The sequence below is a fragment of the Columba livia genome, chromosome 17, assembly GCF_036013475.1.
Source record: "Columba livia isolate bColLiv1 breed racing homer chromosome 17, bColLiv1.pat.W.v2, whole genome shotgun sequence".
Classification (NCBI taxonomy): Eukaryota; Metazoa; Chordata; class Aves; order Columbiformes; family Columbidae; genus Columba; species Columba livia.
This window is the reverse complement of record NC_088618.1, coordinates 7,190,896-7,210,376: the sequence shown is the minus strand read 5'-3', so window position 1 is coordinate 7,210,376 and position 19,481 is coordinate 7,190,896. Positions and strand designations below refer to the sequence as shown.

General features: G+C 40.8%; 2 protein-coding genes and 1 non-coding gene across 5 annotated transcripts; 2 read left to right on the top strand and 1 right to left on the bottom strand.

The window, feature by feature from the left end:
* Positions 1–102: 102 nt before the first annotated feature.
* Positions 103–7,697, bottom strand: TRMT2A (tRNA methyltransferase 2 homolog A). 2 transcript variants are annotated; one of them, XM_065033055.1, is made up of 12 exons: positions 7,492–7,697; positions 6,638–6,957; positions 5,831–5,939; positions 5,166–5,347; positions 4,211–4,325; positions 3,851–3,966; positions 3,165–3,276; positions 2,396–2,518; positions 1,730–1,805; positions 1,138–1,254; positions 824–920; positions 103–504 (listed from the first exon to the last, which is right to left on the bottom strand). In XM_065033055.1, exons 2-12 carry the CDS (start codon positions 6,907–6,909, stop codon positions 234–236), a joined length of 1,590 nt encoding a protein of 529 aa, XP_064889127.1. In that variant the 5' UTR covers positions 6,910–6,957; positions 7,492–7,697; the 3' UTR covers positions 103–233. The 2 variants fall into 2 exon arrangements, with proteins under 2 accessions (XP_064889127.1, XP_064889126.1); XM_065033054.1 differs by lacking the exon at positions 7,492–7,697 and having other exon boundaries at positions 6,638–7,227.
* Positions 7,211–18,419, top strand: RANBP1 (RAN binding protein 1). 2 transcript variants are annotated; one of them, XM_065033064.1, is made up of 6 exons: positions 7,211–7,372; positions 9,647–9,783; positions 11,523–11,680; positions 13,645–13,773; positions 15,523–15,588; positions 16,557–18,419. In XM_065033064.1, exons 1-6 carry the CDS (start codon positions 7,226–7,228, stop codon positions 16,679–16,681), a joined length of 762 nt encoding a protein of 253 aa, XP_064889136.1. In that variant the 5' UTR covers positions 7,211–7,225; the 3' UTR covers positions 16,682–18,419. The 2 variants fall into 2 exon arrangements, with proteins under 2 accessions (XP_064889136.1, XP_064889137.1); XM_065033065.1 differs by lacking the exon at positions 7,211–7,372 and adding an exon at positions 7,722–7,878.
* LOC135575662 (small nucleolar RNA SNORA77) lies at positions 15,671–15,803 on the top strand. Its single transcript, XR_010466849.1, has one exon. It is a non-coding gene; the product is annotated as a small nucleolar RNA SNORA77 (small nucleolar RNA).
* Positions 18,420–19,481: the final 1,062 nt, after the last annotated feature.

Sequence of the window (19,481 nt, the reverse complement as noted above, 5' to 3'; positions counted from 1 at the left end):
CTCCAGTGTGATCAGTATTACAGTAGCTTTAGCATATTTAGAAACTTATTTCCTCGATTACTGTAGGTATTTTCAAATAGAAATCAAAACAGTACAGGCTCATTAGTCATGGAAGTATTTAATCACTTTTTTGGTAAGGAACTGAATATTTACACGGTTCGACATCACCTGGAATTAAACTGAATTACAACTTTTTCTTGAATGGTAACAGTTTGTGGAAAGCGTCTCAGGAGTTAAGTGGATTCCCCCCCGTTGGGTGCAGGATCTGCCTGGCTCGGAGCGGTGGGGGGGCTGGTGCCATCCAAGCACTCACAGTCTGGTCCGGCTGTTGTGACATGAGCAGCATCAGGTGTTGCTCCAGCACAACTCCCGTTTGCACAGTCAACCCTCTCAAAGAGGATCAGCAACTCGCAGTGCCGGGTCTGAGGGAACAGATCCACGGCCAGCGCTTTGACGGGACGGAACGAGGCTCCTTTGACTCTGTTGGAAGGGGCCCGGCAGAGACTTGACGGGAAAGAAAGGGGAGGAAGAACTGTATGTTTCGGTACGCTGTTCATCACTGCTGCTCTTCTAAGAAAGGCTTTTCGCCCCCAAGCCTCAATTCTGTGATAGGGTTATTCATCACCCCTAATATCTCTATTGCTACTTGCTTATTGCTCAGTGCAGCTCCATGCTTGCTGTGTAGCAGCTGTCAGCTGCTTCTGGCGCAACATAAACCTCAACGAATGTGGCTTAAAAATGCAGTGACGGTCCCCCTCCCCAAGAAGCACATATTTTCCTCTTACCACATTTACTTAGTCAACTTAATGCAAGAAATACTCACTCCACAAAGTTATTCATTGCAGCTCTGGGATTGCAGGATACATAGATCAGCTTCTTCAGATGCTCAGCTCTTCTAATGGCAAGAATCACCTTGGAATCTAGATGATCAAAACCACAACAGCCATTTACCAGTACTGTGTGGAACAGACTGGCACCAGAATTCCAGGTTATACTCCAGCACAAACAAAACTGCTGCAACACTCACTTGCTTCAAGCTACACCTGAAGCCTCCTGCTTAATTTATTCCATTGGTGTTTTCTTAAGCTTTACCACCAAACCTCAATTAGCAGAACAGACTTAAGAGAAGGTACTTACGCAGTCCAGCTCGTGGCGGATCTACAATAGTAATCAGGTTCTGAGGAGCTAATACGTTAATTAGGGAAGGAACAATATCTTCAGCCTTCCCACAATGAAATTCAATATTATTCAGTTCTATAAAAAAATGAAAAGACGTTACCAGAGCACTTATCTAGTCAAAGCATCTTGCAGTACACTCAAGTTGGGTATTAAGTTCCAATGCCTTAGAAACTACACATTGTTTGGTCTACCCGGACATCAGTGTAACTTAAACAATCACTGGTACTTCAGATCATTTAAACAACAGTAACTTGAGCATCTTCCATTATCTAGACAAAAGCAAAACCCCACAAAAAATTGCTACTGTTAACATTTTATCTATAGGGGTAACTGTGGCTTCAGCTGAAAAGTGTTATTTTTTGGAGAAAAAAAAGCAGCAAGCTGTTAGTTAACAGGAAAATAAATTAACATGGTGTTTGTTCTCAAGAGAGAGTAAATGTTCAAAATGGACAAGATTACTATCAACAACATGGAATTCCAAGCTGCTTAGATAATGTAAATAGAAACAACTACTCGTTAACAAAGATCTTTGCATTTTAGCTGAACTAACCGTTAATCTGGGCGTTCACTTTGGCGTCCTGTACAGCTTCTTGGCAGAGTTCAATTCCAATCACTTTCTTCACTTTCTATAGAATCAAAGGGAAAAGATCTGTCTGTGGTATGTAAATGTGACTGTAACCATTATTTGCATCATCAGTAATTACTATATGTGAACACTGACTAGTAGCTGGTTAGAGAATTCTTGCCTTACAGCCGAAAAAGGGCTGAGAAGGAACCTGTGCTAATAAAGAGGGACTTGTAGAGGCAAATTGTGGGATGAACACCATTTATCCCAAACAGTACGTGACAGACTCCAGTTAGGCTGGCGTCTTCCTTTTGGGGGGGCCAGACTTCCTTACATGCTGCAGCAAGCTCCGCTTTAAAAATCAGGCAAGAAATGTGAGTGGATAGATTCTAGTAAATTTTGGCTCTCCTGAAGAACTACTGCCTCTTTGCACTGAATCGGTTTCAAAATAGTTTAGGCTTCCCAACACAAGGGTGAGCTTTCACAATGACTTGGTAAAACAGCTGCAGGCAGTTTAATGAGCAGTTAAGTTTAAAAAAAATAAGGTATAATGTGTTTAATTTCAAGTACACTAAGTATTTTCTTTCATTGTAAGCACAACTAAAGATCTGCATCTGTTAACAGTAGATTATATCCAGGAAGAGAAGTTACCTTTGCCAAAGAAATCCCGATAGTTCCTGTACCGCAGCAGATGTCGAGCAGGGTGCTCTCTGGGCTCAGCTGCGCCCACTCCCCAATGGCCGTGTACAGAACTTCGGCAGCTTGTGTGTTCACCTGGGAAACGATGTGTCAAATAGGTCTATTTCTCCATAAATATTAAATGTGTTTTAATGAGTTTTAGGAAAAACATTTTCTTGTTTCCAAGAAACAAGTCAACTCCACATGTAAGTTAAAGTTGCATATACGTGACCTAGACCAGCACGTGTTGAGACATCATTCCATGGTTAAAGTCTCACTCAATTCTCTCTGACAAATAATGTTTTATTATCTATGTCCTAGTGAAAACATGACTCGTTCTACAGTTTGGAAGCTAGAGGAGACAACAAATAAAATAATTAAGGAAAATGCTTGCCCATGCTTTAAAGTGTTGAAAGACAAGAAATAAATTTTGGAAAAACAAGCAAAAATTAGTACTACAAAGATTCCTGAACTAAATATTCCATATTGTGTATACATAAAGGCTGCCGTTCAATGAGGGGCAAATGATATTGAACCAGTAAAAAGAAATAAAGTTGTCTACAACATGCCCTTGGCAAGTTTACACTCGTTCACTGTTTTACAGCCAAAGAGAATCTCAAATCACAGTAAATACATAAAAAAATTAAATCTCTAGGTATATAATATCTTGTTACACAGTATTATCCAACCTTAAGGGTATTAATGCAAATCCAGTTAAATTAGCAACTTATGTCATCCTTACCTGAAAAAATGCATGAGGCGAAATCCTAAATTTTAGGCCCAGAAGTTGTTCGTGTATGTACTTGTCACCAGCCACATGCTCCAAAGGCAGGTCTTCTAGGCTGGGAGATTTCCTGGGGGGCGCAGGGAGGGCAAGGCACGGGGACACGGAATAAAAAGGAAAAGAAACCCAAAAAAAACATGTTACCATTTTTACCAAAGCAGTAGTCATCTTAAAGATTGTAGTACTACCTACTAAGCAGTAATCATTTTAATAGTGAGTCAACATTTATCGTATCCTTTTAGAGACCATCTTCTTGGCCATTTTTTATTACTGTCAACAGTAGGACCTACACTGTCTCTAGATGGAAAGAGTGTGAGCCTTGTGCTCTGTGGCAGAGGAGGGGAGATTAAAAAAATCACATAAATTAGGCAAGAAAGGAGGGAGAAGTTACTTTTTGATAATACTAAATATCTATCTCCTGCAGTAAACACTTCTACAGCTTGACAGGCAACTAGTAGTGAGTGGGCTCAGCCACTGAAACCCCCCCCGTCTTTATCCAGTGAACACTGCAGGACAACAGGAAATTTCAGGAGTCTCCTGTGAAAAAGGTAAATAACTTCAACAAATGAGTAAGGCTGCTGCTGCCCTTATGAAACAGACACAATGTGGAAGTGCCACCACCACAGCGAAATCAAGTCCCTCACCTTTGTCCTTCCTCCACAAAGTACAGAGACGTGACGCCGCTGCTCTTTCCCATCCCTTCTGTGAAGTATTTTGCCAGAGAGATTTTCAGGTCAGCTAGCTCTTCTTTACTTAATTTCTAAAGGTTTCATTTGAAAAAAGGGAGTATAATCATCTCAGTGACTTAAAGATATGATTTTCTGTGTAAGCATATTAATATTAATATGCTTCTGTAAGCATATTAATTGCTCATTTGCATGTATCATGTAAACAACACCAAGTAATTATTCTACTTCTCTTTTGCATGCACTATTCATAAAATCAAATGTATAGAATTTTAAAGCTATGTGTCTGAGCTGCACATTATAAATCAACTTAAATACCTGAGGATTAAAATAAACAATTGCCATAACGTGGCCATTCCTGGTGGTCCGGACCGTGAGCTGTTTCCAGTGACCTTCGTAGGTTTCGGGGCTGTAAACTGAGTAAGGAGTTGACCTGCAATTTCCAGAAGCTCAGTTATTGAACAGAGAACTATTTTATTACACAACATTCAATAGTTCATTGCAACAAAAGAAGTTCATTGTGCAAAGTGATGAAAAACGTTAAGTACAGAGGTGACATTGATCTGTCAAGAAAATAATGACTTGCACATCTGAATTAAGAAAAAAGAAAAATGAGACTGATGCATAGATGCCACCTCCTAATGCAAAATAACCTGTCCCTACTTCTCACCATCCTCTTGCCCATTTTAACCCATCCAAAATTATCGACAGGATATAGGCAGCTTCCCCACAATCAGAGAATGACACTTTCTACTATGCCTTAATTGGATCCTGTGCTCCATACCAACTTCAAACTTTCCATCTTCATTATTCTTCTGAGATTTCCATTTTTTTAAGAAACCACTTTTTTTCTAAAAAATATTGTTGCTTGAATTTCCTTCTTTTGTTTTATTCCTTGTTGTAGGATGACTCTTGTCTTCATCCAATGAAGCAATTGACCTTTGTTATTCAAATTCCTCTTTTAAAAAGCCTTTTTTCTGAGTATTTCTTTGCAATTTGCGGAAGAAGCTCTAAAATAACAGACACTTCTAACTGTAGACTTACACATCTCACTGCTTGCAATGAAGCTGTGCTCGTCTCACAACAGCTGAGCAAGAGCAGAATACCCAGCGATCCAGGCACAAGATGTAAACATTGAAGAATTGCTGAGAATTGAGACTGATAGATCTTAAAGCTCAAAAAACCACTAAGCTTTCAATGATATTTAATTTTATAAATATTTTTGAGTAAGATATCAAAACCTTTATGGAGAACTCATTTTACTTATGCTCACCTTATGTAGTCTTGGAAAGCTTTTACTACCTTTTTGGCAATAGCAGGAATGTGAATAGTATCAAATGGCTCCACTACAGCACATGTACCACCCTTATATTTGCCAAGACGACAACCCACAGTTTTGTCTTCTTGATTTACACCAATCCCAATCAAGAACTCACATTTGTTGCGATATTCAGTCTAGATTCAAAATAAAGTTATGTAAGATATTTACACAGCACTTTTTCGTACATGCCAAGTTTCTCCTGAAACAACCTTCATGTGGTTAAATGTATTTGCAAAGGGACACAGGACATCCAGTTCATATGGAAGATATTAATGGATTTTGATGCACGATAACTAAGAGCAATAATTAAAAGTACTAGTAAGTGTTCTTATTTAAAGAGCAAAATATTCCCTCTGTTGAAGAATGCCTGTATTAGCCTGTAACACAAGCTTATACGGACAGCATATTAATTTAAAGTTAGAATATCCAGTTAATTGTAACTGTTCTGCTTTCTGTAAATATTTACACACAGTATTTAAATGAAAGGCAACATCTGAAATTTATCACTCGTTACAACAATAAGTCAAATACGCAGTTTGCCTACTGCCTCTTAAGACCAACTAATTGAACCCTGAGCTCATTAACCCCATTCCACACTTTACCTGGGATTACTTTACCTGTAATGGTGACGCTTTCACTCCCTCTACTGGGCAACACAATTTATTATACTTCTGCTTCTGCAGGAACAACCAAGGTAATAAAGCTCTGTTGTTATTTCCTATTTCCCTGCCCAAATCAGAAATAAAAATCGTCAAGTATGCATTTAGAAAAGCTGAGGTTAACAGTTACATGAGACCCTTTTTTAGTACAGGGCATAAGGAAGTATCAGATTATCAGATCAAGATTATTTCTTCCAGGGGGATTTTTAACAGGAAAACCCCCCTCCAACTTTATAAGAGCTGTTATCTGAAAAATAAGAGTTAACTGTAGCTATAGAGGTCTGTACTAGATTTACCAATCTACCTGTGCATGAAAAGAACACCAATTTTATCTACATAAGTAAGGCAAGAGATAGAAGTGATATTTTGTTGTACGAAGACCAGACATAAAAATTTTAGAGGATTTTTAAAGAGAAAATCCTAATAGCAATTTACCATCTCTATAGACTGATTACCTCTTAAACCATTTGATGTTGCCACTTTTTATAAGGACACAAACATCCTTCTGCTTAGGCCTATGGAACAACAGACCTTAAACCAACACCCTTTCATTCACCAGTCTTTCAAGGCTGACCAAGTTTTGCCAGCTGGAACAGTTTTTAAGTCCCAGCATCCCAAACTATGTTTTCTTTACTTCGCATGGGGATGTGGGTTTTGACCCAGCTCCAACTTACTTTAGAGACAGCAATTTGTGCAGATTTAGCTATAACCCATCATAAGGTCAAGTCCTATAAACATCACAGTAGCTTTACAAACAGGAATTACTTTGTCAGCTTCTGCAGCACTTGCTCACATTCCTGCTTCTTCTGGGCCAGCTGCTCCTCATAGGGCAGGTTCCAGAGCGGGGTCACCACGTCCGCTATCTGCTTGCTCAGGGGCTCCTCTCCGCTGGCCTTGCGGGGAGCCGGTCGCTTCACCTCTCCCTGCTCCGTCTCCTCTTCTTTCTTCCTCTTCTTTGCGATGGGGTCAGCTTTGGGCTTGGCCAGCCTGACGCTGAGGTGCCGGCTCTTCCACAGAACCCCGTGCAGGACTCGCATGGCCTTGTCCCTCTCCTCCTCGCTCTTGAACGTCACGAACGCGAACGTCTGCTTCCCGAAAAGTTTGATCTTATGAGGGTTGAGCCCGTATTTGGCAAGGAACTTTTTCACATCGTTAAATCCGATGTACTTGGGAAGGTTTTGTATTTCTACTTTATAGATCTCGGAGGTGAACAAGTCCCCCTTGATGTATCTGTACACGTCGGGGCTCTCCGCGGGGTCAGCCCCGGCCTTGCGCTCCGCTCCGGCCCCATCCCCAGCCTCCGGCACGGCAGCCGCGCCGGGCTCGGGCTCGCTCGGCCCGCTCGGCTCCGCCATGCGCCCGCCAGCCCCGCGGGCCCGGCCGCGCTCAGCGCCGCCACCTCCGCCCCGCGTGTCCCCGTGTCCCCTCCGCCCCGCGCCGCCTCGTGCCGCGCTCCTGGGGGCGGGGCTGTGGCGTCACCGTTGCAATAGGAACTGGGGGGTAAGAAACATTTGTTGTTTTGGTTTTTTTTTAACGCCTGCACCTCACTGCTCCCGCTCTTCGCGTGCGGGATCAGCTGCCACGCTTAAAAGTAATAATAACAGCGACGAAAATATTACCGCCGTCCGTCACGCACGCGGGCGCCATCTTGGGTCGGGACGCGCGGTGGCCGCCGCCATGGCCGCAAGGGCTGATGGGAAGCGCCTCAGGAACGGGACATCAGAAAAAGCCTCGCCGGGGGCAGGACGCGGCCAGGATGGGCACCGGCGCTGCAGGCCGCTGCGCCCGGGGGTGGCGGGTGCTCGCCCCGGGCCCAGCTCCAGCCGCCGCGACGCGCCGGGGCGGGGCGGGAGCTGAGGGAAAGTGGGTGTTTCCCATCGGGCCTTGCGGCGGCGCGGGCTGCGGGAATGAGGTAAAGGCGGGAGGGGCGGGCGCGCGCGGCAGGAAGCGCGGCGGGCGGGCAGCGAGCGGAGCGCAGCGAGCCCGGCCCCATGGCGGACACCAAGGTGAGGGCGGCGGGCGCGCTGCGGGCCGGGGGGTGGGTGCAGGGCGGGAAGAGCTGGTGTTGAGGGGGGAGGCGGGCGGGGGGAAGTAGAGGAGGCAACGCAGGCCGGGGAGAGGGATCGGGGCGGGAGAGTAACGGGAACAGGTGGGGCCCGGCCGGGTGCAGAGGGCCTGAGGGCCCCTCTCGGCGTGGGGGGCGGCTCACGGTACCCAAAGGGCTTAGGCGGGCGGGGGGACCTGAGGTCAAGCAAGGCCTGGGGCCGGGAAGGACAAGCCGAGGGCCTTGTCACGGGGCGCGAGGCCCCTCGTTCCGCCCGGCTCCGCGCGGCCGTTTCCGGCGGCCCGGGCACGTGTGTCCCCGGGGCCTGTCCCTTGGCGGCGCCCAGCCGGGGAGGCCGAAGCGGCCCCGCTCTGCCCGGCCTGCGCCGGCCCTTCCCCAGAGTACGGACCCCTGAGCCTCCCATGGGCGCCGCAGCTTCGTCTGCGGCTCGGGAGCCTCTGCCCGCTTCCCTCCTTTCTTCTCCTCCTTTCCCTCCCCTCCCCCAGCCCCGCGGCCCGGCCAGAGGAGCAGCCCCACGTGCTTTATATCGCAGCAGGGCGGGATCTTATCGTGATAGCGGGATCTGCTTTTTCTTGCATGAGGCTGTTGTGAATTACGCGTTTCTTATGGTTTCTGTAATTAGCTGGTCAGGCACAAAACGGACGATGAATTACGATATGGGATGTGCTGTTTACTACTGGAGGAGACAACGTGTGAAAGTTTGGCCAGTGTTTCTTTTCCTGTTTCTGGAAAACAGATGTGTTTTAATATCTTTCTCACTTTTTGCTTTCTTACTGGAACACTAGGGACGTAAAGCTAATGATAACTGGTGTGATGTTTTAACATAACCAGAATTTATTTTGCAGTTTTTCTTACCCATTTCCCCCTCAGCCCTTTATACTTGTCCTTTTTTTTTTGTGTTGTGGGTTTTTTTTTAACTATTTAGTAAAAATAGACGGCATCATTTTGATTTTCTTTATGCATGTATGGTGTGTATCTGCTCTGTAAAATATATTCTAAGTAGAGCCCGTAAGAGTGGACTTTTTCATCTGTAAAGTGAAAAAAAGTTAAAATTTTTTAGGTGCATAGACTTTCTCTGCTATTCCAACAACAAAAAAACCCAAATCAATTCTTTTGACTTAAAGTAGCTGTTTGTGGTCTCAAACTTGCAGACAAATCTTCCTTCGGGGCTTTTCTAGAGAATGCTTCTTAGCAGTACGTATGTATGAAGTATTGTAGATGTTTATCACTTATTTGCTAGTCACAGCCTAAAAACAGTTCTTAAGTGTGTCCTTTAAGCTGGGATAGGTGTTTGCTTTGATGGAGTGGTTATTTTCTTTTTTCCCGTTAATGATAGGTCACTAGCCACTAAGAAATAGTCCTTTAGTAGCACAAAATATGTTATATAGAAAAAAATAGTTAAAGAAGTTATTTTTCCATAACCAAGAGCTATTGTTCCAAGGCTGAGCTTCTGCACATTCACGAAGAGTAGTAGGACTAAAATATCTAGTACTGCAAGACCACACTTTTTTTTTCTCAGTATAGCTGTATGTTGACTTCAAAGTGGTTTGTTTTCAGCTATAATAATTTTTCTTAAAGGATATTTCAGTTACTAAAATCTAATTGCTGAACAGCCATAACTTTTCATTTTAAATGTAGATATGAGTACTTCAGATTTTAAGTATATAGCACGTTTTGTGGATTTATTGTTTTCTTTTTTTTCTCTCCAGGAAACACATGAGGAGCTTGATACTTCTACTGAAAATGCTGATGATTCTAACCACGATCCTCAGTTTGAGCCCATAGTTTCACTTCCTGAGCAAGAAATAAAAACTCTGGAAGAGGATGAGGAAGAACTCTTTAAGATGTAAGTGCAATATTTCTGTGTATTATCTAACTGTTTATTAGGGTTTAACTTGAATGGGTTCATAAAAAGCTAGGTAACTTGTTAGGAATCTCTCTGTATGAAGTGGTCATCTGCATTGGTTGGTGTTTACTGTGGTGACAGTGGGAGGATGATTGATGATAACAATGCCCCAAGAAACTCTGAAGTCTGGAACAATAGAAGGCAGCTGATATTATGAATGTGGCTCTAGTATTTAGCCTAAAAGAAAACATTAAATTGGATTATGATTAGAGGTTTGAAACTATGCAATATACTGAACTGATAAAAGCCATAGATGCAGTACAATATTGGGGCATTTCTGGCAGTACTTTTCTGTTGTCTTAAGCATAGTTTTATCCGTAGGTAGAGCTTACTGTACAGTTGGGATAGCTTGCCTAAGATGTATGGTCTTCCTGTAGGCTAAACATGTAGGCTAAAGGCTTAAGAAGTGTTTTGAATTTGATCTGAAATGTGTTTGCTTTAAATAGGTTTTAGAAATAGGTGTAGTTAATTGCAGAAGGGTATTATTCATCTGGAAGAGATACCTCAGTTCTTATACACATTCTGGTAAAAACTGAAGTGACAGTTTCTGACAAGTAGGGAGGTGGTATCTCTGACCATGAGGCACATGTGATGGGCGGTATCAGATGGAAAGAAGAAATTATTTTATTTAAAAAGGTGGTGCGGGGGGGAAGGGGATAGTAGTGTAAGTTCAAGTGCTCTTCCTGTAGAAGGGTGAAGGAAGAAAAGAATCCTTTTTTTTGAATGTCAGTTGCTCTGATAGCTAAACTTGGAGGAATCACCTACTGAATGCCAGCTAACTTAGAAGGAAGGACTTGCTTTGGACCAGTGTAGTTGGTCTGCATCAGAGCATCTGTTAGAGTAGCTTGCTCCAACCTCTGACACGCTCTCTTGAAGAACCTGGCTTATTGCAAGTCCCTATGCATTGCTCTTTTATACAAGAGAATGTTTTTACATCAATCCTGTAGTGTGAGCTGATACTTCCTTTCTTATAGCAATGTCTTAAACTCCTCAGTAGCAGAACTCAGACTGTCTCTTGGGTCAGTTTTGACTAATGTCCCAAACTACTCCTGTTTCTCTTTTGGCACACTGGCACCTTGGAAGATTAAACAGTGATGTTCTGAAGCAGGTATGTTGCACTGCAGTGCAGCACTAAGCTTTCTTTGTTCCTGATTTAGGAATAGCCACAGCTACATTTTTAGAGTTAAAAGGAAATGAGTGGCTTTAGAGGATGAAGCACCTTGTTAATAGTTGGTCAAACACTGGGCTTGGGATTGCACAAGAGTATTTACTTAGTCTCAAGCTGCTCTGTTTCTTGAATTAATAAATACTGCAGATTAGATGTGGCTGTTGCATTCATAATATGTATAAGAACTCTAGCTATGGCAAAACCTGTTAATTAGCTACCTTAATTAAAAAGTTGTTTAGACCAAATATGTTCATCATGCCCTAGAAGTATGTACAGAATCTGTTGAATTTTTAGCATAGCTATTACATAAATTCAAATTTAATAATAATTAGGAATTAACTCATCAGTTTCTAAATTTCTATGCTGAAATAGAACAGGGAACCTTACAAAAGTAATTGTTTACTTCTTTATGTGGCTTTTAAAATAAACAATTGCACTGTTCAATTGAGTATGCTGTTCTCACAAATGTTTCTACATGCAGGCTAACTTCTTAAATTCTCTCTTCTTTAAGGCGAGCAAAGCTATTCCGGTTTGCATCTGAGAATGAACTTCCAGAATGGAAAGAACGAGGAACTGGTGATGTGAAACTCCTGAAACACAAGGAGAAGGGAACAATTCGCCTCCTCATGAGGAGGGATAAAACCCTAAAAATCTGTGCAAACCATTATAGTATGTTATACGTCGCTATACTTCTTATTTTTGTTTTTAAAAAATAAGCTTGTAGGATTGTACATTATAGATAAGAGCTCAGTGGCATTTTAGTAGCAGCTAGAGAATTGCTCTATGTCTTTAAAATGGGCATCAAATTCATATTAGACTGCAAATATAGTTGTTCCTCTGCCCACAAGGCTAGAAGCATCAAAAACATGAGTGCTTATTTTATTAATGGAAAGAAGCTGCAGTTGTTTTTGGAGATTTCCTGCAAGGCTGAGTCTTCAGGTTATTTTTTTTCTTTAGACTCTGATAGTGTTCTGAAGATAAAATTTAGCTGGGATAGGCAGGCATTGTGATTGCTGCCAGCGTGCGTGTGGGGGCGATTAACAGAGTGTAGAAAATGTAGGCCTTAGTACTGTTTAGCATACGAAATTAATGTATGCTGGCTTGTTTTCATAAAAGAACGATAAATAAGCAATCCTGTAATTTACTACTTTGAGCTAAATGTCTGAATTAGTAGAACCAATTGCTTAACCACCAGAAAACAGATGCAGAGGTACTTAACTAATCTGTGGCTGCCTTTCTCTGCTTGTGATATAAACTGAAATGAACGTAGTATATTCAGCAAACTCATTCAAAAAGAATGTGCATTGAGAGCTGATGAAGCAGGAGAGGTTTGTTCCTTTGATCCTCTTTGAATAAAAATAACTGTGAAAGGGCAAGACAGACTTGAAAGTCAATATAACTAGTAACAAGTAGACTAATCTGATAATAATTTGTTGCTTGCTTTGGCAATACTCGGGTTTTTATATGAAGAGTATATAGTATTCTATGGAGTTTGTCTACGTTTGAATAACTTGAAATAACTTGTTTGAAGTAGCTTAATACAAATCTGAAGCCAGAAGCAATAATGCTTTTCTTAGGGTAAATCTCTTCAGAAAGTCAAACTGTTCAGAGGGCACAAGCTGGTCCTTTTTAGTAAATGAAATGGCAAATACGAAAGCAGTGTAGTCACCAACTAATAAGAATAAACCTTTTGTTTAGAAAAATAACTGTTGCACGTATGCAAAACAGAGTTGATAAACTTATAGTGTTCATGTCGAAGGTTTTTTGTCCTAGAGAAACTGTTTTCAGCATAGATTTCTTTACTGAATTTGTGCTGACTCACAGGCAGACGAAAGGACTCTCTTCATTTTTTGAAGCATTAAATGAAACAAAATATAATTTGATATCTAAATTTAAAAAATGCAAGCAAGTAGGCTCTTTGGATTTGTCCTGAACTAAATAAATGACTCAGAGGTTGGGGATTAAAAAAAACCCCTGGCTTTAACTTTGCATGTGTGCAATGTAGAAGGTCTTAGAATAGTGTGAGAAATAACATTCCAACTTCTCCCATCAGTCAGGTAAAGTAATTATAGTGTCTTGGAGGGAAAGGGCTCCATTTACTGGGAAGGAACAAACGGATTGAAAATATGCTGTGCACATCTTGCAGCACTGCAGAATTGTGCAATACCTTGTAATAGAGCTTTAAACTGATGGGAGAAAAATGAAGTAATGATGAGTAATTGTAGGAATAATTTTTAAGTAGTTTTTTGTAGTATGTAGTATTTTCAGTGTGCAAAAGAAAAATGAATGCTGTTTGTCTGGGTGTCTCTTCTAAACTATTTGACTGTTGTTCAGAGTTGTGCTTAATGATGTCATCTCTTAGTATCACAGTTGTCTGCTTTAAACAAGAATTGAATCAAACTCTTGTCTTCACAGTAGAGAATCTACCATTCTTTTATACAGTAACGATCTTGCATCATTTTATTTGAGAACATAGGAAGAATATACATGGGTACCATTGTCTTCTCCAAAAGTAATTTTGTATGAAGTGCTTTACATAAGCGTTGCAGTCAGTTGTTAGTAAGATTTATGGAGGCTGGTGTCGAAAACATTTACTATTGTGCAGTGTACATTTTACAATGCTTTCTTTTCAGTCACACCTTTAATGGAGCTGAGGCCTAATGCTGGGAGCGACCGGGCATGGGTTTGGAACACACATGCTGACTTTGCAGATGAAAGCCCCAAGCCTGAACTTCTGGCAATCCGATTTTTAAATGCAGAAAGTGAGTAGACTGGCAGTGAGCTTCTGTTGATGGTGTACTGTTATGTTATGCTATGTCTCAACACTGCTGTAAACCACTGCTGTAGATAATACTGTATCTTACCACTACATGGTGGTGTTAGCTAATGACTGCTTTAACTGAGAGAAGTCAGTTAATCACTTTACCATATGTGTTGACAGTGTAATAATTTGGTCTCCAGTAATATTTATAGAGCTTTCTGCCCTAGGCACTTAACTTGAGCCATTTCATGCAAGCGTAATGCCAATTAGAATAAAAGCGATAATACTGTGGGGTGGAGATTAATACACGCAGCTTTCATTGATCTCAGATGCTCAGTTGTATTTAAGATGACATTTTTGCATTAGAAGCAAGAAAACATTGACCTGAGATGTCTGGTCCATCTGCATTAGCAGAACATACCTTCTCCGTGAAAAGTGCTTGTCAAGCCCAACTATCCCACTAGTTGGCAGGGTTTTTGGAGTGACTACATTGACTACAAGAACAGAAAGCAGGTCTGTAATTACATATGGATCAGCTAGTGGGGCTGAATGACAGTGTAGCTTTCCCAGCTCCTTGGGATTAAATCAAAGTAAGGGGGGGGGTGTATATGTAAAGTGGCTGAATATTTTCAAACTAGATGATTTACCCACATCTGTGAAAAACTTGGTATGTTTTGCTTGATTCCTTTTCCTCAAGTCTCCCAACATCACAGTGTTTAGTGAATCTTTCTGATCCACCTGCTTACTGCTCACTAAAGGGTTTTTGCTAACTATTTGCTCATCATTGAAATGTCTTTCGCTCTTTCTGGTAGAGGTTGTTCAGCTTATTGAGTGTTTTCTCTTGAGGGGTAGTCCTCTTTGCCTCTTTACCCTTGGCAATACTGACTAAGCAGATGACAGGGGAACACACCTAAGTATGCCCTTCAAGTATCTTTCCTTTTTGAGAGGCTTGGGAAGGAATCAATACAAACACTAGCTGGACTAGTTTCATAGTGGCTTCTGAATTCATGTGGGGCAACAGTGACCTCATGTGGTCAGTCAGACCAAGTTCGCACACAAAATTACTTTCTGTGTAGTTCTGGTGTTAAAAAGTACCTTGCCTGATCTGCTTTTGTGTCCTGCTGCTTGTATTCCTTGTGTAGAAACACGATTGTAACTTGATCCTCAGCTTGGAATGACTGTTGGACCAAAACACGGAGGTTATGCTGCCTTAGCTGTTGTAGTCAGGCATGGCTGGAGTCCAGGCCTTTGGGTATTGAATCAGAAAGCTGTACTGATGAAACAGACTTTATCTTCCATTCTTGGTGCTAAGAACCTTAAGTTATGGTAAGGATGTGGAGGTCTTTTAGGCTGTAATGCAGCTGACAAGGATAGTAGTTCAAAGCTCATCTTCAGTCTTTTCCACACAGATAGTCAAATTAGCAGTCTCTGATATCGCACTCTTATTCCTGTAGTCCAGGGACAGCTGGGAGTTGCAGTAACTACAACACAGCTCCTCTGGCCTTATGTTTTAAATATTTTGCAAAATAAGCTGCTTTGATAGACTTGCTAAAGAAAATTAAGTGCTTCTGTACAAATATGTGGTTCAAGAATTTTGCATAGTATCTTGTATGATTTTTAACTAGATTAATTCCTAAGTGCCCACAAGTTTTGTTTCCACAAAACTCAGGTATCTTTTCTCAAAATTGGAAGCATTGAATGTTGTGAGGAAGTGAAACTAATAAAAAATATTCTGTCTTTACTGAAATAGATGCACAGAAATTCAAGGCAAAATTTGAAGAATGCAGGAATGAAGTAGACAAGAGAGCAAAGAAAGGTAAGGTTAAAACTCTGCAGTACTGTGCCACTTCTTCTAGCTGTTTGAGTGGTTATAGCCCCTGGAGGATTGCTGGTTTTTAGCAGACTCACTCTGTCCTGAACTGCAGTCTTCAGTTCCGGTGCTTTTTCTGTCTGCGAGAGTAATAGTTCACAGGAGTGACAACTGCCTTCTTTCTTGTAGAAGGTTGTTACTATTGCTGTCGGGACACTGCATTTTGAAAAGACTGCTAAGGAAGCATTTCTGTTTTACAGTACACGAATGAACTGTGAGCACTGCAACCACAGCGCTATTTCCTCTTCTAGTTCCTCTTTGTAAATTCCACAAGTATATAGTCATGCAAGTAGACTACTAAATTTTTATAGTTGTTAATGTGTATGAAGTTGTAGCATTTCTTCCCAGGTCTCTAATTAATAGATTAATGCACAGCCTCATAGAATTGCTTATGTGACAAGTTTTTTCACCATGTAAAATAAACACTTCCATCTTTCTAAAGGACGGATTGCCAGTGGTCTGTAGTCAGTGCTCTTCAAGATTATTTACATGAGAATTTTTAAGTCTTAAGACCTTCCTATTCTCCAGTTTCAAACTGGGGGAACGTGACTTTTGGTTAAGACAGGCAAGAAGCTGGGGACTTGAGACACTTGGCTGGACAAGGTACAGGGTCTATTACTGATAGCAGCAAAGCTGACCAAATGTTACGTGTTTCTCAGTGATTACAATTAGGCCCTCATTCAGTTATTAAAATATGCAAATGGTATTTCTTGAATTTTGACATCTGAGGTAATTACCAAAGGAAAAGAAATGGGATTAATCACTCCAGTGCTCAGTGGAGAATTTATTTACTTCTGTTCTTATTCTAAATACCAGCTGTATTTCCCTACCCCCGCTTCTCCACTTCTCTTTCCCCTGTAACAGGAAAATCCTTTACTGCCTGTATGTAACTTTTTTTCTAATCAATCTCTTAGCAGGCACAGACAAAAATGATAGTGCTGATAAAGTTGCTGAAAAACTAGAAGAGCTTTCTGTAAAGGAAGAGAGCAAAGAATCTGAGAAGAAAGAGACCAAGGAAAAAAATGAAGAAAAGCAATAAATCATCCTGGGCCTTGCAGTTTTTCCTTTACTTTTATCTTTCTTTTTTTCTTTTTTTTTTCTTTTTTTTTAATTTTTACAAGGGACTTTATAAGAAACTGAATTCAACGTTCAGGTTGTTTTTTCTAAACTTCCACCCTTTTGAAGATGTCTTCAGAAAATCCATTCCCCAGTCATGAAAATGTACTGTGCTAACTTTCTTTTCCATAGTGGAAACACTTATTTATAGTCATCCAAAAGAGTGAATAAAGCAAACTTGAAAACAGCATCAGAGGACAGAACTGGGTTTTCTATGTACTTTAAAAGCTTATGAATACACTTGTTTTGTTGGGTGTTGAGATACATATCATACCTGTGGATTAACTAGGTTAACAGACTTTGCCATCAGGGAAGATTGTGATTACATACACGTTTCTTATATGGCTTCTCAAACTGTAATACAACAGACGTTTCACATTTTTTTCTGCTGTGTTCCTAAGCAGAGAACGTGCCTGTGATTCTCGAAATGCAGCAGACTTCTGGAATCAGGCGCTAGAGCATTCCTGGCACGCTGTTAATGCCGTTTCATCAGACAGTGGCAATAAAGGTGGGGGAGAAAAGGTATTATGTGAGACTTAAGATGTATTTTCCTCTTAGAAAACAAAATCCATGCCCCCCACCCAGTTTGTGAATATTATGGCCATTTGACTTCAGCACAAAGTTGCTGCTGTGGTCCCAGATCCTCCGTACTGACGGAAGGCAGTAGCGGCCTCTTATACTAAGGTGTATGCAAAGGAATCTTAACTGTTTGAGTACCTTACTATGAGAATCCCTGTGTCAGAATATCATGAAAGTTATACTCAACGTTTATAAGTTATTTTATTTTTGGTACTTAGCAGCTTTCATTGTTTTTCCCGACTGGAGAGGGTTTGAATTTGTCAGAAGCATGGAGGGCTGCTCTTCTTGGAGAGTGACAGTCTGATATTCGCTTTGGAACAGTTAGGGATGTTGTGTATCCACTTGAGGAGCACTCTCTGTGCCAGAGTGGGCAAATTGATCAGGTCTCTTCCCTGCAAATGCTTTTTCTTCAGCTGGTTTTAAGTTAGTGCTAGAGAATCGGAAAATAAACTACAGAAAGCAATAAAATCCACACTATTTTAAACTTTGATAGATTAATTGAACTTCATGGTTAACCACTAACACAGGGATAGTGTTAAGATAGCAATGGAGTTGTGTAATACTGTTTCCAAAATAATTATGCGAACTGGACAGAAGTTGCTAAACTTTAAGACTGTATGATGTTAGTATTGGATAGCAAGACCTCTCTATCTTCATAAGGAGGCTCTGTAGGTAGATCAGACCCTGCAGTCTACCTGAGGAAAGAAAATATAGTTTTAAAATCTTGTATTTCTACTTAGCACTGCCTTTTGGTGCTACAATGAACTAGTAATCTGGAACTGTAATTAAGGTACTCGAAACAAAGTAATTCCTTTGGTGTTGTGCATGTTCCCTTCAAGTACAGCAGATATCAGAACTCTGTTAATTAACAAAGATGGTCGAAAGGCAAAATAAAATGCTCTTTAGTGTTTCTAGTTTGGAAATAACAAGACAAAGCTATTCTGAAGTACTTCACATTTGAATGTAAAAGCCAAATCTCTATCCGTGAGTCACTTGTAAACTCTGATCTGATAATGTCAGTGTGTCTCAATTGGTAGAAATTACATTTAAAAATTCAAAATAAATTTAAATTTTCATTTAAAGGATTTGCTTTTTATTTGAAGAATTCTTACTGGGAATGCATTTTTAGCCTGCAGGGCTAAAGTGATGAAGGCAGCAAAATGGATGAGTTTGATTTTCCTGTCAAACATGATATAGAAGAGGGGAGGAAATACTTTAATTACGTAATTTGTCTTAATCTCACATGTTGACAAGTCATGCTTAATTTTATTACCTTCTCTTCTTCCCCTCTTTACTTATTTGTGCATGCTTAAATGATTTCAAGACTTTTCCACTCCTGTTTAGGTTAACTGATCCATGTTTACCGTTCACGGATTCCAACTATCCTTAATGCAAGTCTGCAACCCAAAGAGCCAAGTTAGGAGGGGGCCACTAGGAAAAATAATTTCTCTGGATAGCATTTGGCTGAAGAAAGTCTTAGCCTTCTAAACCGAAAGATTATTAGTGTCACTTTAGAAGCCATAGGTGTAATGTTCTACAAGTTAAAAAGCAGTAAGTATTTTTAAAGTTTATTTCAGTTAAATAAGGCTTTTTTGGTGTAATAGTAAGCTTTTCCTACATGTAACATAGACTACCAAGAAATGTCTTACTGTGTATTGAGTATTCTGGAGTTCTAGCTGATGGCGTTTTGTCTTGTCAGCCCTGCCCAGGTCACCAGGTGTTCACGCTTTCCCACCATCCTCACTGTTAACAGGGGTATTGACATGACAGAGCCTGACTTGTCAGACAATAGAGAATCTTAAAATAATAACTTGGCTCAAAAACGGAAATAGCCCTTTGACAAAATAGTTCTTCCTGAATTTGTGGGCAACTACTAAAATATGTCAGTTGCCTTATACTTGTTTCTGACGTGGCAATAACTTCTGTGTGATTTAAACACCTGAACCTGTTTGAAGGTGTTGTGTGAAAAAAAAGATAATGCAGAAACTCTTCTAATTCATTGTTCAGACACAGTACAGAAATGGGCTGAATCTTTAATTTCTGTACTTCATAAGGCTGTGTTGATATTTAATTTGTCTCTAGAATTCTAGAGACAAATAGGATTCCAGGCTGTTTTGACACCTGTAGTTGAACAGCGGCTGCTT

Excerpts from the sequence above, each read along its gene's own strand:
- RANBP1 (XM_065033064.1), top strand. The coding sequence starts at position 7,226 with ATGCGCCCGCCAGCCCCGCGGGCCCGGCCGCGCTCAGCGCCGCCACCT. Across the intron at positions 9,784-11,522 it reads GAGGAAGAACTCTTTAAGAT|GCGAGCAAAGCTATTCCGGT; the intron begins GTAAGTGCAATA and ends CTCTTCTTTAAG. Across the intron at positions 13,774-15,522 it reads CCGATTTTTAAATGCAGAAA|ATGCACAGAAATTCAAGGCA; the intron begins GTGAGTAGACTG and ends TTACTGAAATAG.
- TRMT2A (XM_065033054.1), bottom strand. The coding sequence starts at position 7,227 with ATGGCGGAGCCGAGCGGGCCGAGCGAGCCCGAGCCCGGCGCGGCTGCC. Across the intron at positions 5,348-5,830 it reads TGAAAGCGTCACCATTACAG|ACTGAATATCGCAACAAATG; the intron begins GTAAAGTAATCC and ends TTTTGAATCTAG. Across the intron at positions 3,277-3,850 it reads TTTGTGGAGGAAGGACAAAG|GAAATCTCCCAGCCTAGAAG; the intron begins GTGAGGGACTTG and ends TGCGCCCCCCAG.